General features: G+C 41.4%; 1 protein-coding gene across 2 annotated transcripts in view; it reads right to left on the reverse strand.

Annotated features, from left to right (window-relative positions):
• GPATCH2 (G-patch domain containing 2) overlaps positions 1-19,517 on the reverse strand; it is a 215,551-nt gene that overhangs the window by 78,300 nt on the left and 117,734 nt on the right. For both annotated transcript variants that reach the window (XM_075064334.1, XM_032786252.2), the window contains exon 6: positions 1,819-1,883. In XM_075064334.1, coding sequence (XP_074920435.1) covers positions 1,819-1,883 — 65 coding nt within the window. The remainder of the gene's footprint in view (positions 1-1,818; positions 1,884-19,517) is intronic.

The following is a 19,517-nucleotide window of genomic DNA, read 5'->3' on the forward strand; positions in this document are numbered from 1 at the left end:
TTAGATTAATCACTAATAACTACGTAAAGACATGACTTTTATGGTTGTCTTCTTTTTGGTAAACCTAGTTTTTTGGATTCCCTATTTGAAAAAAAGAAGAAGAAAATAATGTCTTATTGCAAACTACTCAAAAGACATCAGAAAAACATTTCTATTAACATAGAATACAACCACGGGTCTATGATGATATATTGGAATATCTATTGGTATCCAATGATGTCAGTGTGACAGGTTCGGTCACACAGATCCCCATGGGACTGTCAACTGATGTGGTGAGATTACCTCCGAGTCCATTTTCCCTGCCAGCCTGGCACTCCAGAACCTTGCCTTGTTGAGCCAGACAAGCTAGCCTGCTGCAACACAGACCCAGAGTCCAGTCCACTCCAAAACTGCAGACTTAACTGAAAACAGCTCAGCAGGTTACTTGCCTCCAGCACCCAGACACCCTGCTCCCAATGGGATCGAAACCCCAAATAAATCCATTTTACTCTGTATAAAGCTTTTACAGGGTAAACTCATAAATCGTCCACCCTCTATAACACTTATAGAGTGATATGCACAGCTGTTTGCTCCCCCAGGTATTAATCACTTACTCTGGGTTCATTAATAAACAAAAGTGATTTTATTAAGTATAAAAAGTAGGATTTAAGTGGCTTCAAGTAATAGACAGAACAAAGTCAGTCACAAAGCAAAAGAAAACAAAACGCACAAGTCTAAGCCTAATACATTAAAAAACTGATTACAGGTAAATCTCACCTGCAGAGATGTTCCAATAAGCTTCTTTCACAGACTATCCTCCCTTCCTAGTCTGGACCCAATCCTTCCCCTGGTACAGTCCTTTTTAGCTCCAGCAGACATCTCTGGTGGAACTAGGGGTTCTCTCATGACTGGCCACCCCTTTTGTCCTGCTCCACCCCCTTTTATAGCTTTGGCACAAGGCAGGAATCTTTTGTCTCTCTGGGTCCCCACCCCTCCTTCTAAATGGAAAAGTACCAAGTTTAAAATGGATTTCATTATCATCAGGTGACATGGTCACATGTCCTGTGAGACCTCAGCCTCCATTCTTCCTGGGCTGGCCCACCCATACACAGGAAGGTTTGCAAGTAAACAGAGCTATTTACAGTTCACTGATTCTGAAGCACCCTTAATGGCTTCCACTTAGTATGTTTACATTAGTAATACAAGTTTATATCTTATTCTCCTAACTTCAGATACAGAAATAATACATGCAAACAAATAGGATGAACACACTAAGTAGATTATAAGCTTTGTAATGATACCTACAAGAGAGCTTTTGCATAAAGCATATGGAGTGCAACATCACAGTCAGAATGTACTCAAATAATCAATTCAGGCTTTTGGTTCTTAGAACTTATATGAGAACAAGTTTTCTCACAGGATATCAGATTTAAAAGTGTTAGGTATTGTATTTTTCTTATGAAATGTAGTTTGACATTTCTGAACTTCTTGTTATTCTTCTTTGAAGAAAATTACTTCAAATGTCTTTACATAATCTTTTATATTTATTGCTTAGCATATCTGTGAACATTTATAACATTTTAAATATAATTTAAGGATATGGATAAAAAAACTTAATAAAAACATATTCAAAGCAGCACTGAACTCCACATTTCAATTAAAAACCCACTGTAAGCTAAAAGGGTTGTAATATCCTTAGGATATGTCCTATAACTGGGCCAGGGCCCTCTTTTATTCCGTGTTTGTACAGTGTGTAGCACAATATGGCTTTGGGCCTCAGCTGCTACTGTAATACAAATAATAATAAAAACAGTGACAACCCCCACCATTGGTACTCACTCATTGTGATGAGAATCTTGGGACAAGTGAACCATTTTCTTGTTGCCTGGACCTGCGGTGCTAATCTAAGAGGGGGTAAAAAAAAGGGAAAAAAATAAAATAAAAATGCTATGAGTTCTTGGGCTGTATTACATGTACATTGTATTTTTCCATTGGAAGAGTATATACTACCTAGTGAGGTAGTAACAGACAAACTAAATACAGTATAAATAATTAGTGATACTTTCAGCTGATAACTCAAGTAGTATTTTCATAAGTATCTAAATGATTTAGGAGCCTAATCCCAATTTTCAAAAGGTAACTGAGAAGTTTAGCAGCCTTATGGACAGATTTTCAAATGTGTCTACATGTCTAATGATGCAAATAGGTGCCTGGTGGGATGTTAATGGAGATTAGGTGCCTAATCTGCTTAGGTGCTTTTGAAAATTTCAAGAGATGCCTATCTGCATCTTTAGGGTTCTAAATGCCTTTAACAATGGGATTTAAGTGCTTTTGAAAATTCCACCCAGAATGTATTGTGTTTTTTAAGAAATATAGAAAAACACAAAGTTGTGATGTTAGGATGGGATTTTAAAATGGCTCTTACTCCCTTAGGCTACTTTGAAAACCCAGGTCTTAGTCTCTAACACAGAGCAAATGCTAATGAACATAAAAGTAAAATATACATATAAAATGGTATATCACTACATCGATGTCATATTCAGTTGTTCCTTCTTTAATCTCAACTGCAATCAAAAATAAATATGAGGATTTTTAAGACTAGTTATGTATTTACCTTATATACTCCCTTCATATGTCACAAATAGGCTTTGAAAAGGTTGTGTATATGGAAAATATGGCTTAGTGGTGTTATGCAATACTACAGCAGAGCAGCCTCCTGCTCTTCTGCAGCACAATTTGCTTGTTATAGCTGCTATCCATACATACAGGAGGTGGAGCCAGGGGGCATTAGGAACCACCTGCTGAAGTTGCACACATGCAGAAAGTAAGTATGGAAGTTACTGCTGTTTGGAGCAAGAAGTCCTCTTACAATTACATACTTTAAAGTCTCCAGCGGATAAAGTCTTAACAATCACTAGATGACCAAAGTCAGGACAACAAAAATCAGTTATGCTGCCAGTACTGAAAGCAGACCTGGAAACCACACAAATAAACAGCTGATATGCACATATTGTCTGGGACCATTGGGGTTTGGGTTGTTTTTTACCTATGGATCCTCTGCTTATCCACATTTGACAGTTCATCACTCATCAGGAGGATGATGCATTGCATTTTTAAAGACGACAAATCACTGAATATTTTATAAAAACAAGTTTCCTCTACTCTTACACATTTTTATGCAGAAGGAGAACCATCACATCTTAAGGTTCAGGTCTGGAAGATGTTCATATAATGTCAAAAATGCCTTCAGAAAGCTCCATAGGTTCAAAATATTTGCCAAGTTCCACAGAAATTCCCTATCTGTGAACTGGGAAATTTCATTATAATGGGTAGAATCTCTCAAACAAATAGAACTTGAAAAGAACACCCGTTTTACTGGTCAGTAATTATTCAAATACAACCACACCTAAAACTCTGACAGCAGGAGATGTAGCAACATTATAACTTGCTGCCTCAAAGAAATCTTGCCTGCAAACCAGTATATAGAATGGGCCGTTCCAGACACCAATATTTGATATTAATTTAGTAAGATTTAATAGAGTGAAAGCAGTCTTGCTTATTCACTTAGTAACAATGACATTGCAATGTACGCTTTTAAACAAATTCCCCTGTTACATTTTATCTTATAATTTGAGCAAGACACATTATTTGTCAAATATGGACTTTGAAATGCTGATGATCTAAAACATTTTAAATGTATATGTAATCAGGAAGTTATAACATTAGTAACCAAACTGTTACTTGAACACCATCGGTAAACATGTGGCTCAGCTCTAGAGAGTTACATCCTGCATTAATCTCAAAATGAGGTTTTCATGCTATTCCAGTGGGTATCCCTGGAATATAGTAATCCATTTTCTACACTGTGGGTATAAGAAAAGCCGACTGTGCCTATGTCATGCTTTGTTAGAGGTTCATGATCACATTATCTCATGGTGGACCTGACACTTTTATTCAGTTTACAGTATGTTCTGTGTACAGGCAACTTATTTCCTTTGCCAGGGTTGCTGACAACCTTTTCCACACTATATTAATCTTGTTTACTGACTTTATCTTGGTATAAATATCAGAAAACTGAACTTTTTATCTCAGGGAGAAAATAAACAACATGTTGACAGAAGCAGAAGCTATTTTCTGGACTAAAATTGGTTGTTTACCTGCAGCCATACTTATGGAAAAATGTTTAACTCTCCAACTCGCTTAAAATACATAACTCAAAATGTAATAAGCGTGGAAATTTTGAGAACATCCACGTGATAAACTGTCAGGTATAAAACAATATCTTAACAAAAAATATGATTTGTAACTAATTTATACTGAACATAAAAGTGATCTTAATCTAGTTACAATTCATCAGAAAGTACATTGATCAGGTTTCTCCTACATATCAAAGGTAACTTCAGTTACTAAATAGCCACAGAGGATTTATAAAATTAAATATACAATACACACATGCACGGATACGTATGCTATACTGATTATTATAACATATAATAATTATATATTACATTTAGATTTGCAACACTGCCCTCCTTTGTGAGAAACAACACACCGACAGAGGGCAACAGTCTAAGGTGATGTTAGCAATATCAGATATGGATGTCTTCTCAGTCTTCCAATAAAGAAGTCAATTGCTTTCTACATCTCGCTCTAGGAAGGAGTCAGTTGGAAGGACACTATCAGCCAGATGAATGCTTGGTCAACTGGTTAGCTTCTCTGTCCATTAGAAGAGATTGTGGGGGTTGTCTACAGCTGTTTCTGTGTACTGAATTGCCAATACCCAGAAGAAAATACAAGAAGATAGTAAAATTAATAGTAACCATCTCTAGGGCCAATAGTAGTAAGCATAAATATACCTTTCAAACACTGACACACACAGTCTTGATAGTACAAATGTTTTAGGGACATAAGTTTGGAATGACCATCTAACTCCTGTATGAGTTAAGAGCATATTGAAGAAATTACAACTAAATTTTATAACCAACAAATAGTATTATGTATGCATTATTTGCCACACTTTACAGAAAAGTCTATTTTTAGAAATTTTAGGAGTGTTAATACCATTTGTTGTACCCTTCCATGGCTAAAAACAAATTACAGGTAGACTTCTACTGCCCAGCAAGGCGGAAGGAGAGAAAGACAGCAAGACATAATGACAGCATTTTACTTTAAAATCATATTTATATAGATTTTTTTCAAAGCCTGATCTCTCATGAGATACCAGAGTTATAAAAGAATAACCTGCTTCAAATGGGTTATGGCATTTGGTCATTGTCTTGATGGTCCAGGAGATAAAGGAACTTAGACATGTCATTAGCCCAGGACTGAACGTTGATCGTACTGGAATTTAGATAACCATAATTGTGATGAAAGAGGAAAACATTTCTAAAGTATTTTTTTCCCCCAGTTAAGAATGGCAGCCTTCTGAAAGCTGACTAGATATATGAAAGTCTGGTGTAGTTCTATAGAGCACAAGTAACCAGAAGGGATGAATTAGATGGCAGAGTACAACTCAAGATCATAGATTATTAGGGTTAGAAGGGACCTCAGGAGATCATCTAGTCCAACCCCCTGCTCAAAGCAGGACCAATCCCCAGCTGGCCCCCTCAAGGATTGAACTCACAACCCTGGGTTTAGTAGGCCAATGCTCCAACCACTGAGCTATCCCTCCCCCCTAATCAAAATTGCAAAATAAATGCAATGAAATAAACTGCACAGAGCACAGGCAATGACATGAGCGTAACAGTGGGCTACAGCTCTTTCCACTCTACAACTCATCTTAGCATTCGCTTGGTCCTAGAGCTTGCCAATCCATCTACACATAGTCTATGGGCTTCTGTAATTTATACCAGCTGCAAATAGCTCCAAGGAGCTGAAACCACATCTGAAAATCAGTAATGTCTAGGAGTATCCTGGCCACTCTTCCTTTCTTCTTCTGTTACAGCAACACAGAGAGGCATGAGACCCCCTCACAATGGCTCTGTAATGCTGTAGGATGAGTACTGCACTGAGTTGCCTGGCTTTTGTGCCAGACTACACCTGTACCACTTTACAGAATATGGCCTCCAGTATATTAATATCCAAAAATGTGTGGAGTGCTTCACAAAAGACAGAATGATTTGTGCTTGCCTCAAAGACTGAGCAGTCTAAATTTCAGAAGTGATGAAAGGAGTGAAGTGGCAGGATTGGATGGGAAGAAGGATGACAAGAGTTGGCAGAATATGAATATGAAGTTACTCAGTTTATGTAATGTGGACATAAGTGTGTTTTTTAATGTTTAAAAATACAGAAGATAAAGTTATGAAAGTTACTGCAGACATCACGGAGGAAATGAGATTTCAGGAGACGTTTAAATGGAGCTAAATGGAAAATAATAGTTTGGAAAACTAAAATAGGAAGGGCACGCCACACAAAAGAATAGAAATGAAAAAAAAGGAACAAATATACTTGTGGGAGAAAGATAGGGAGGGCACTGAGTGTGGTACCACTGTTAGGACAGAAGGAGGCAATACAACAAGAACAGGAAGAGGTATTATAGTAAGTCATGAAGGTGATGACTGAAAGTTTGTGTTAGATTTGATGGAAAAAAGGGAGTCAGTGAGTGAGTTAAGTGAGAAGTTACTGTATCAGAGCTTTGTGACCAAGAGTTTCAAATTTGACATGATTTGGAGCTCCACAGTTTGAGAGAGCTCAACTTGGGGTACCTTAAAATCTGATTTTCAGAGAACGAGCAGCACCATTCTGGAAAATCAGACTCCTTAAAGGTTCTTGAAGCTGGGCATTCAAAAAATGAATGCACCCAAATTTCAGTATTTTAGATGCAACACTCTTAGTTGCACTAGACTGGATTATATAGAGAGATTGGAGAGTTCTCATTATAGTTCCAAAACAATTGAATAGATATACACTACTATTTGATAGGGCCCAGGACCGTGACTCAGAAGACCTGGTTTTATTCCCAGGCCTGTCACTAATTAGGTTTATGACCCTGGAAAAGTCTTATCTTTACAATAAGCATAATGATAAAACACTTATAATGATGGTGACGTAAGACTTATGGATAAAAAGCACTATATTATAGGAAGTCCTGGAGTCAGGGCCTACAGTTAAGGTTGCTTAACACTCATTTCCAACTGTTTTCAGTTGCTTATAACTTTGTCAAACCATTATGCTGAAATTTTCCACACTGGGTATCTGCCTCAGGCTTTTTTTTTAAATTTTCAACAGAGTGCAGCTATTTCCAAAAATAAGGTTAAGAAAAAATATATTGCTTTGCCAATGATGAAAATAGGCCTGTATCTTTGGATCACAGAATTGTCTTTTGCTGTCTCTATGCAACAAATATGGCAGTGTTTTAAAATCACTGTTTGCACATACTCAGTAAAGGTTTGTCAGAGGCTGTTCATTATGTTTCCAGAAGATTCTGTCTACACTGAGCACACTACAGTTCAAAGCTGAGCACAACTTTCACAACAATTCCTCTTCCTCCTAGTTGCCAGGTGCTGGTCTGGCACTGGGCACAGGAATAGAGCCAGGAGAATGTGTCTGCTGTGCTCTCAATACTGTCCCTATTGCATTCAGGCAGACTGCAAGAGGAGGAGATGACTGCTTAATTTAAATGCAATGAGGGAAGGAATGGGGGAGAAAAGGGATAGGCAGTTAAGTGGGACAGAAGTTTCTTTGGGAAGGGGAGGGGAAAGGAATGAAGGGGACAGGGACAGGCTGCAGCAATGAACAAGAGGGATAGAGACAGGCGTGGGGGAGGGAGGGAGGGAGTCCTGAAACTACTAGAGTGCACTCCCCTCCAGAATCTAGAATTGAACCAAAGATTCTTGAACCCCACCACTCTTCTGCTGTTTAACTGTGAAACCCATTGGGCAAAGTATGTGTTCGTCCACACAGAGAATAACTACCTACTACCTCTACCAATTACTCCATCAACTCCTGTGGTTAGAAATCTGTGCTGTGCATATAACTATTTTATCTTTGCTAATGACCTATTTGGGGGTTCCACAGATGATTCCACAGAATGGCATTTCAGCTTTTCAGGTTAAGAAACTAGGAAATTACATTGAGAACACTAAGATCTAAGCACTCAAAAGTTAGAAAATGCCATATGTAAGGTTTCCTATGCAACTTTAATTTGGCCCTATTTGTGCATATGCATTTTGATAGAGTCTTTAATGATATGATGGCATAGAAATTTTTTCCACAGTACCCCTGCTCCATTCAGTGCACAGGATGGAGAATGTGCAGGGACTGAATCAAGGTTGCTTAATGAATGATGTTGTCTGTAGGATTCCTGCCTCATTTGTTGCAGAATTTGGAAGGTGTTCAGTAAATGAGGTAGGGGACTGCAAGGAGAGAAAGGATTCTCTCATGGTTAGGGCAAGTGAAACTCAGTTTTTCTATTCCTGCTTCATCTACAGTCTTATGTGAGCCCAAGCAAACCACCCCAAACGCAGAACACCTGGGCTCTGATATGCAGAAGTGCTAATCATAAAGAACTGAAACTGAAGTCAATGGGAGCTCAGTTTTGAGCATATAAAGTGCTACAAAAATAAACTTTTAAAATGTACTTAGAAAAATCAGGCCCAAGGTGTCTCAAACTAGGCATTGAAAATTACTGGACACTTCTGACTATTTTGGTCTTAATCTCTGCGCCTCAGTTCCCCATCAGTAAAATGGGATAAAAATACCATTTAATCTCAAAAGGGACATTGTGAGGATAAATTTAGTGTTTGTGAAGTACTCAGATACTACAGTGATGAATGACATAGGAAAAACCCACAAAGGAATTAATTCTGTATTCTGACATATATGAGAAGTAGAGATCATTAATATACTAACCTATATGATAAGGGCATCCCAACAGTGATAGGGTGAGGCAATACAAATAAGGAAGAGGGGAGGAATCTTTACTGAATATGCATTAGGCATAGTGGCATAAGCACAACAGATTATAGAAGTTGTATACCAGCCTGTGTGCTTGGGAAGGAAGAGATGTTGCCCTTGAGATGTGCCAAAAAGATGGCCACTGGCGACGGTGATGAGGAAGGTTATGAGGAAGATAATGGCTAACATTTCAGGTTGTTCTACAAGTGATGTGTGAGCATATGGATGTTCAAATGTACATTCTCTATTACCTCTATTTACCTTGCTGGGTTAGAGCTGGTGACTTTGCAAAACATATTAATAAAACTATTACAAATATAGGAGGATTTTCCTAAGTGTGAGTGTTGCCACTGTGCACATTAAGGTTCCCAACTGAATAGTAATTTTAATAATACTTGGTCTGATCTTGACACAAGAACCTATCAACTAGGAACTCTTAAATAATCAGTATAGTTAATATGCAATCCATAGATCAGGCAACAGTGGTGAAGAACTTTAAAGGTTACTTGAACTGAGTTGGTCACCTATTGGGCTGATCTTCTCTGGATCAACTTGTCATTGGGATACAGGTAGACCTGGACCCTTTGTCTCCTTAAGTGAGCTACTATAACTGCTGAATACTTCATGAATATTCTTGGTGCTTTGGAAAGACCAAGGGGAAGGACCCTGTACTGGTAGTCTGATGTCACGACTAGGAATCTGAGGTATTTCCTGCAAGTCAGATGCAAGGATATATAAAAATAGGCAACCTGAAGGTTCAGAGCCATGACCCAGTGTTGAGGATCTAACAAAAATTATTGAGGCCAAAGTCATTATCCTGAACTTGAAATGACCGATGCACCTGTTGAGACACTGGAAGTCCACAATGGGATGCAAACCCCCTATCTTCTTTGGAATAACAAAATACCTGGAATAAAAATCCTTGCCCCTGAACTCGAGGGACACCTTTTCCATTGTTCTGAGATGCAGGAGAGAGTCCACCTCTTGCTTCAATAGTATCTTGTAAGAGGGGTCCTTGAAGAGGAATGGACTGGATTTGTATGCAAAATCTGTTGCTGATAATCTCTCACAATGTACTGGTCTGTGATTATTTTAGTTCAGGCTTGCTAACAAAAAGGGGGAGGGGGTTCCAAAATGGGGTTGAGGGGAAGGGAAGGGAGAAATGGGAAGAGATCCTATGAAGTTCTGCCAGGCTCTCCACAGTGGCATGAAACACACTGTTCAGACGACGACATTGAGTGCACTGTACCAAAGGAGGAGGTGGTGGGTCATCTGTGTTGGAACCTCTGTTTCTCTTAATGGTGCCAACGGTCTCTGCGGGTTATGAAAGTATGAAGCAGACAGACACTGCCTGAAGGAACTTTAAGGTCTGACTTACTTTCTCCTTGGAGCTGGAGTATACTAGCCCAGAAAATGCAAAGTGTTTCTAAAATCCTTTTATGAATGCAGGCCGAGTTACTTTTTGAACTGAAGAAGTTGCAGCTCTCAAATGGAAGATTCTCTATTGTTGTTTGGACCTCCCTGGGCAATCTCAAATGACTGCAGCCAGGAGGATCTTCACATCACTACTGATGTAACCCTGGTGCATGCAGATGCATCAGACAGAGCCAAACCAGCCTACAGGTAAATTCTATGTATTAACTAACCCTCCAGCCTGATAGATATTAATTCTTCCCAGTGCTCCTGCAGAAACCTTTCCATAAACTGAGACAGCTTGTCTCAGTAGAGTCATATTTAGCCAGAAGCATCTGGTGGTAGGCAATGAGTATCTACAGATTGGCAGAGGAACAGGCTTCTCTGCTGAAGAAATCCAGTCTCGGGGTCCTTTTCCATTGGGGTTGTTGCAGGAGGCCCTTGCTGCTTGGCTTTTTCCTGAACAGCTGCTACAAGTGACCCTAGTACCAGATGCAAATAGAAGTGCTTGAAGCCCTTGGAAGGAACTTGGTACTGTCTATATGCCATCTTGGAAGTTGCAGGTATTAATACTAGAGTCTTCCACAAATCCTTTACAGGCTCTAACAATCACCTCTTAATAGACATGGGGAATGTACCAGTCAAGGAAGGGTGCAGAATGTCTAGCATCTTGTGCAATTTTCTAAAGGGAAGAACTTCGCCTATTTTCCTCCTTACAAGTCACGCGGCATAAATCTACATTACAGATTAACTGGTACATAAAAGTTCATTTAAAAAAAGCAAATCCAGCTCCAGAAGTACCAAAAAAACCCCTTCAAATACATAAATTTACAGCAGTTTTCATATGCCAATGGAATCAAACATTTGAATCAAAACATTTGTTAAAAAGAAAAGAAAAAAAAAAACTGTTTTCAGGCTTAAGACTAACATGCGAAGTTGCAGCCCAAAACAAAAATGTTATGATTTAAGTTATATGCCTCAGAAAATAAGGCTTTATAATGGAAACTGACACAAAGTCAACTTTAGCACCAAAATGGTGCTTCCTTCCCTCACAAGGTCTGTAATTGCCAATTTATAGGAAATTCAGCCAAATGACATCAAGGAAAGAAGTAAAACATCTATTCCTTGAAGTTTATTACCCCTGTTAAAAGCAATTTCTTATTATTTATATAACCCATTTATTATTACCAATTTTATTCCCTTCCTTACTAGAAGGATAGGAGAACAGCTGCCTTTGCATCTGACTTCAGTGCTTTTTCATGATTGAACAAGCATGGGTAGCACATTACAGAAAGATGTGTCTAAGTATGTGCCCCACCTGCAAGCCTACTTCTTCCTTCTCCTGAGATCCAAAAAATTTCATTACTAGATTGTCATGATTAGAATTATCATAAATTAAGAGCCGAATTAAAAAAAAAAAACATTCAAGAGATAAACATGAACTTTCATTGGTAGCTGTCAAGAACTCTCAGACAATATTACATCCACTGCATTTGTTTAAATAGTTACCATGCTTACACAGTTCCCCCATCTCCCTGAGTTGATTTTTCTATTACATTTTTATTCACCCTCCAAATACTCTCTTGCTCCAGTGTCCACAATGACAAACACTTCAGGTGGCAGACTGCCATTCCAGAGAAGGGCCTCTCTATTGTATAACAAACTGTTCTAGCTCAGTAATGGTCGGTCAGTCAAAACCCTCTCCCTCAAGGCTTTATGTCTTCATAGTGCAACTGCTCTGCCAGTGACTCCTTGCCAGTTTGTCAAGACCCAGAAGTTAGCTGCTACTCTTTTTATGATTCTTAATCTAACAGTGCTACTTGGAAATGAACAGCAATTTTAAAATGTGGCAAGCTCTATATGACTGCCCCCTAGTGAGTTCAGACATTGTGCCAGTAAAATGTACATAAGTGATAAGGGAAGGAAATCAGCTCAAGATAAACTGGTCAAAAAACATCGACACAAAATCTTAGACCAAACAAACAAACAAACAAACAAACGAACAAACATCACAGAACACAGTTTGCTGTTTTGTTTGCATTAAAAACAAGCAAACAAAAAAAAAACCTCCCAACCTCACCACTGTGGGTAAAACGATACACATGATAGCAACTATTTTTCCCCCTTTGGTGTGAAAAACTAAAACCAAACACAAATCTTCCAGTGACTCAACAGACCGTACACATTTTTTTCAAATTTTATTTCAGACAAAATGAAATATATCCCCTTTCAAAATATTCCCTTTATACATGATTCTCATTTAACAAAATTTAACTACTTTAGTATCTGAGACTGAAGAAAAGCCACCTGTAATCATCTAAACGTCACACAAAAGAACAGCTAAAGTATTTTAAAATTCAGTTCTAAAAGTAAAGAAAAAGCAGGCTTCTTTTGTAAATTAATTTTACTACATTTTGTCTTCACTGAATTTAAGATCTAGCCAAACAGGAAAGGTATATTATGAAACTAAAACAAACAGATTTTTTATAGAAAGCCATGGGTTTGAGTATTCTTTGAGTAGAACTGGAACCAGTTATGGAGAACACGATGAAACATGTTTTACTCTTGACTTTTGCTCAGGACTTATTTTGGTGTCAGAGTTTTCAGTGTAGAGAACGAAGGGAGGAAATGAACTAATTTAGTCACATAGAAAACCAGAGTTGCGGAAAGGAATGAGCATGTGAAAAAGTTGAATAAAGAAATAAATTATTTTGTACTACTGAACAGGTGAAACAGAATAAACCATGTGCGTGCATTGTAAACAGCAAACCCAGGACCATATCCTGGCTTTAGATACATGAACAATTGAACATCTAAAACAAGAATGTGGTCCAGTGAATTTTATGAAATGGTATGCTAATAGAATAAAAGACTAAACTGCATCTCAGATAATGTAAATTGAATTTTACCAGAACCACAAATTAAGTAACAAATTTAACTAACTTGCTACCCAATTCAAAAAACAATAAAATGCATTAAATAAACCTATTATATATTTACGACTACATTTCAGCTTTAAGCAAAATGGGTTTACCAATGAAGACAAAATTCCTAACAAGAATGAAGGGAGTTCTGTGGTTTGTTTTATTGATATCCAATCCTCATCAATAAATAGGACATGGTGAGGATGTGTGTGTTGGAGGCAGTATTGTATGCCCCCACTGGACAAGAGGCAGCGTTGTGCACACTGCAATGGGAAGAAATTGTAGTGAAGTTAATCAAAATCATTGCCTTGAAAATGGAAACCAGGGAAGCTGTTTTTCCATTCAAGCCATCTCCTGTTAAAGAGATACATTGGCAACAAATTCTCAGGACAGCATAAAAATCATGCTAGCGCACAGAATTACCCTTCCAGTATGGGTTGCCTCTCTTACTTAGGAACTAATTCACATAACTATGTGCTAGAAAAAGAAAGCCTGTATTGTAGCTGCCTGTACCATACTAGGCGTGTGAATGAAGCATTGGGTGAAATTTTCTAGTACTGTTGCTGTCATGCACAAGAAAAATACTTTAATAAAAATGAATTAAACAAATTAAAATAGATTCCTTACGGTTTAAAAAGTGAGTTGTCAATTGCTGATGTTCATACTATACACACAGAAACAATCCTTGTTACTGATTTTTGCTGTTCACTTAGAAATCAATATATTTTTAGGTTGAAGTCCTAGTCCCAGTGAAGTCACTGGGAGTTTGGCTATTGACTTCAGTAGTGTTTTGAAAACAACTAGTGCATTGCAATGAGGACATTTTTCACTTGACAAATTTACATTAAGTTACCTACATGCTAATGCAAAGAGAAGAAGGATGGTACAGTGGTTAGGACCTCAGCCTGAGACTCAGGTAGCAGGGGTTCATTCCCAGCTCTGCCACAGATGTCCTGTTTGACCTTGAGTAAATCACATAGATTATGTCCACACTGAAGCAGAGAGCATGCTTCTCATCATCACTAGACAGACATGCATTAGCTTTGCTTCAGCTAGAGCACTTAAAAAACCCGGTTACCTACCTTTCGTAACTGTTGTTCTTTGAGATGTGCTCCTCATGTCCATTCCATTCTAGGTGTGTGCATGCCCACATGCACAGTTGTGGGAGACCTTTGCCTTAATGGTATCCATAGGACAGGCTGTGGTGCCCTCTGGAGTGCTGTGCTCATGCAGCAGTATATCAGGGGCCACCAGCCCTACACCCTCTTGGTTCTTTCTTGTCAGCAATTCCAACAGAGGTGGAGGATGGCAGGTAATGGAATGGACATGAGCAACACATCTCAAAAGAACCACAGTTATGAAAGGTAGTTATCAGTTTTTTCTCCTTTGAATGCATGCTCATGACAATTCCATTCTAGATGACTCACAAGCAGTACCTATGGAGGTGGCGGCTTGCAGTACTACTCTACCGAAGCCAGCATCATCTCGGGCCTGCTGGGTAAGTGCACAGTGGGACATAAAAGTGTGGACAGATGACCAGGTGGCTGCTCTATAGATGTCCTGAATAGGCACTTGGGCCAAAAAGGCTGCTGAAGAGGCCTGCGCCCTGGTAGAGTGGGTGACAATCACTGTGGACGGCACCTTTGCTTGATCATAGCAGAAGCAAATGAAGACCATGATCCAGGAGGAAATTCTCTGAGCAGAAACAGGGTGACCTTTCATCCTGTCGACTATAATGACGAATAACTACATTGACTTACGCGCAGTGGTCCCCAACCTTTTTCGTCTGGTGGGCACCAGACAATGAGCTACAGAAGACTGTGGCGGCGGACGAGCATCTCTCGAAATTCCACCGACAAGCGGCAATGTCAACAGGCATCACCGCCAAAATGCCGCTGACAAGCAGCGTCATCCAGAGGCAGCAGATCCCCGACTTACAGTATGGCTTGGTCCTGTCAATGTAGAAGGCCAGAGCATTTCTGATGTCCAGGGCACGTAGCCTCTGTGCCTCCTCTGACTTATGCAGCTTTGGAAAGAAGACCGGTAAGTAAATGTCCTGGCTCAAATGAAATGGAGAGACTACCTTGGGAAGGAAGGCCAGGTGCAGTCTTAGCTGGACCTTATACTTGTAGGAGAGACTGTATAAGGCACGTTCAAAGTGAGTGCCCAAATCTCGGATACCCAGTGTGCCATCATCACCATGGCCTTCCAGGAGAGAAGTGGGGGGCAGGAAGCCAGCGGCTCAAAGGGAGGATCTGCAAGCTAAGACAGCAACAGATTTAAGTCCCAGTGAGGGATGGGGTCCCTGACATGCGGGCCGAGGTGCTCTATGCTCTTAAGGAATCTGGCCATAACATCCTGAGTAAAAACCGACCTGCCCTTGAACAGTGGGAGGAAGGCTGAGATGAGTGCCAGATGGACCTTGATGGATGAGAGAAACAAGCCCTGGAGCTGAGGTGCAGGAAGTAGTCCAGAACAAGCTGCAACGAAGCCCGCTCGGAATGAACACCTTTGTCTGCAATCCAGCAAGTGAATAGTTTCCATGTGGCCAGGTAGATCGCCCTAATGGAGGACTTCCTACTGCCCAACAGGACTCATTGGACCTCAGATGAGCACTGCTGTTCTTGTGCGTTTAGCCATGCAGCAATCAAGCCATCAGATGAAGTGTTGCCAGGTTTGGGTGCAGGATATTGCCATGGTTCTGGGAAACAGGGCTGTCCTGAATGGCATCCAAAACAGGGTCACCACAAAGAGGTCCAGCAGGGTGCTGAACCAATGATGTCGCAGCCATGCTGACATTATGAGGATGATCTTCACTCTGTCCTGCTTGATCTTCATGAGGATCCTGGCCATGTTGTCCGTTAGGATCTGAACTGCCCTGCCTTGTTCTCACATGAGTTTGAAAGGCTTGATGGGTCAGGCAAACCGTCCTGTGTTCCTTGACACTGATGTGCAGGGACAGATTGAGACTGGATCACCGGCTTGAGTATTGAGATTGGCCAGGTGGCTCCCCAACCCAGGTCCGAAGCATCGGAGACGAGCCTCACCAACGAGACTGGGGCAGTGAATGAGACTCCCTGCAGCAGCAAAATGGGATCTTGCCACTAGGTAAGGGACGACAGCACACTGTCCGGAATCCTGAGCACCCGGTTGATACTGTGCCCATTGGGTACATAGACCTACGCCAGCCATGCCTGTAGGGGCCTGAGGCAGAATTATGTGTGCAGTCTCAGGCACCTGTGGGCTGTGGCAAGCGGGTGGACACACAGAGATGAGATGAGGTCCACCATGGCTCAGAACTTGGTCTTGGAGAGAAAGAAAGACTCTGTCCCAAGTGGAGTTGAGTACTGCCCCAATGAACTCTATGTTTTGCACTGGAGTGAGGGTTGACTTTTAGTCGTTTATTATTAGGCCCAGGTCGTGGCAGGTGGAACAGAACAGAGCGAGATGCCTCTGCACCTGAGCCGAAGACCCTTATCAACCAGTCGTCAAGATATGGGTAGATTTGGACCCCCAGACGTCACACACAAGCATCCACTGGTGCTATATACTTGGTGAACACTCTCAGAGCCGACGAGAGACCAAAGTTCATCGCTATGAACTGGAAATGGCACTGTCCCAAGGTGAAACAGAGGAAGCAGTGGTGCCCGAGGAATATGGAAATATGGAAGTACGCGTCCTTTAAATCTACAGGGCATACCAGTCTCTGGATCCAGGGACAGGATGAGAGAGGCCAGGGAGATCCTACGAAGCTTCAACTTTTTGAGGGATTTGATGAAGCAACACAGGTTTAGAATAGGTCTGAGGATCCCTTTTGACTTCAGAATGAGGAAATAGTGGGAGTAAAATCCTCTTCCTTCCATGCCTTGTGGAACCTCTTCCACTTCCCTTAGGGACAGGAGGTTTTTGACTCCCTGCATGAGGAGTTGCTTGTGAGAAGGGTCCCTGAAGAGGCATGGGGAAGGGGGATGGAAGGATTGGTCAACTACAAACTGTAGGATATAGCCCAGTACCAATTTAAGCTTAGTGCCAATGTGGACACAAGAACAAATGGATATAAACTGGACACTAGGAAGTTTAGACTTGAAATCAGACGAAGGTTTATAACCATTAGAGGAGTGAAGTTCTGGAACAGCCTTCCAAAGGGAGTAGCGGGGGCAAAAGACATATCTGGCTTTAAGACTAAGCTTGATAAGTTTATGGAGGGGATGGTATGATGGGATAGACTAATTTGGGCAATTAATTTGGCAATTGATCTTTGATTATCAGCAGGTAAGTATGCCCAGTGGTCTGTGATGGGATGGGATCTGAGTCACTATAGAGAATTCTTTCCTGGGTGCTGACTGGTGAGTCTTGCCCACATGCTCAGAGTTTAACTTATCAGAATTTTCCTCCAGGGCAGATTGGCAGAGGCCCTGGAGGTCTTTTGCCTTCCTCTGCAGCATGGGGCATGGGTCACTTGCTGGAGGATTCTCCACAGCTTGAGGTCTTCAAACCAGAATTTGAGGACTTCAATAATTCAGACATAGGTTAGAGGTTTGTTATTGAAGTGGATGGGTGAGATTCTGCGGCCTGCACTGTGCAGGAGGTCAGACTAGATGATCATAATGGTCCCTTCTGACCTTAAAGTCTGTGAGACAGCGTCAAGCACCCAGCAGTTTGAGGTTATATGCCACCAGCCGAACAGAAAGGGCAGAGGTATTTGAGGAAGACGGGGAACAGATCCAGTGTAGTGACTGGGGTATAGTCCTCGGGCACAGCCTCAAAATGACTGGTTTTGGCTGCTCTGGTCTCTGGAAGGACCAGGCTGGGCAGGTGGACAAGATGACGACTCTTAATAATGCTTTGTCCTTCTTTTTGTAGGGACCAGGTTGAGGGGTACCCCAAGATCTCGATGATGGCAGAAGCGGCAGGGGATGGAATGGCTTGCTGGGCTGCTGAGGAATATGTATACCAAAGGAGTGGAGGGTGGCCTGGGAGTCTTTAAGGCCCGGGAGCCTAGCATCAGTTAGCTCTGAGAAGAGCCCTGGTCCCTTGAAAGGCAGGTTCTGGAGGGTGGACTGCATCTCCTGGGATAGACCGTAGGTCTGTAACCAGGAGCTACGGCACGTGGCTATCGCAGAGGTGACCACCCTGGACGCAGAGTCCATGGCATCCTGGGCCATTTTGGAGGACATGTCTGGCCTTCGTCTATCAGAGTGGCAAACTCCTGCTCTTTTTGAACTTGCCCACAGAGCCCCAACAAGTTAAAATTGTATCTACCAAGTAGAGCCTGATGGTTAGAGTCCCTAAACTGGAGGCTAGCTGTTGAATAAATTTTTCTGCCAATTAAGTCCAGCCTCTTGGCATCTTTGTTTCTGGGGGTGTCACTTGCCTTTCCCTGCAGTGGACACAACCAGGGACTCCACAGGAGGGTGTGTGTATAGGTCAGGAGTCAGCAACCTTTCAGAAGTAGTGTGCCGAGTCTTCATTTATTCATTCTAATTTAAGGTTTTGTGTGCCAGTAATACATTTTAACATTTTTAGAAGGTCTCTTTCTCTAAGTCTATAATATATAACCAAACTATTGTTGTATGTAAAGTAAATAAGGTTTTTAAAATGTTTAAGAAGCTTCATTTAAAATTAAATTAAAATGCAGAGCCCCCCTCCCCAACCGGTGGCCAGGACCCGGACAGTGTGAGTGCCGCTGAAAATCAGCTCACGTGCCGCCTTCGGCACACGTACCATAGGTTGCCTACCCCTGGTATAGGTATTCTAACCCCTTTGCACAGTACTTCTTTACCTCCTTTCTCACTGTGGGCAGAATTGAAGATGGGATCTGCCACACCGATTTGGCAATTTTTAGGACCCCTGGGTGAACGGGCAATGCGACCTGGGCCGGGACAGAGGAAGGAATGACATTGAAGAGGTCATCGGGCTCCTCAGCTAGCTCCTAGACCTCCAAGTTCAGGCGAGGGTCCTGCCACCGCCTTGTCTGGGGACAGCAAAGACGACTGCACCTCCAGAGGTTGGTGGGCATCCCCATGCTGCATCAGGAACCGCTCTGCAGCTGCAGAGGCCTCTGTGGAGTCACCACACTGGATTTGGCCACTTGCTTCAACAGCTGTGCTGGCTGTGCTGGGGGTAGCTTCTCCGACGCAGCCCGGGAGGAATGATGGGAGTACGGTGACAGCATAACAGGCTCCTCCACAGGTTCCAGTACTGCCACTGGGAGGGGCATTTCCTTTGACCCCAAGCCAGTGCCGCAGGTGCCTTGCCTGGTTCCGGCTGGGAGATGACTCGCCCCATACAGGGGAAGGGCTGAAC

The sequence above is a fragment of the Chelonoidis abingdonii genome, chromosome 3, assembly GCF_003597395.2.
Source record: "Chelonoidis abingdonii isolate Lonesome George chromosome 3, CheloAbing_2.0, whole genome shotgun sequence".
Lineage (NCBI taxonomy): Eukaryota > Metazoa > Chordata > Testudines > Testudinidae > Chelonoidis > Chelonoidis abingdonii.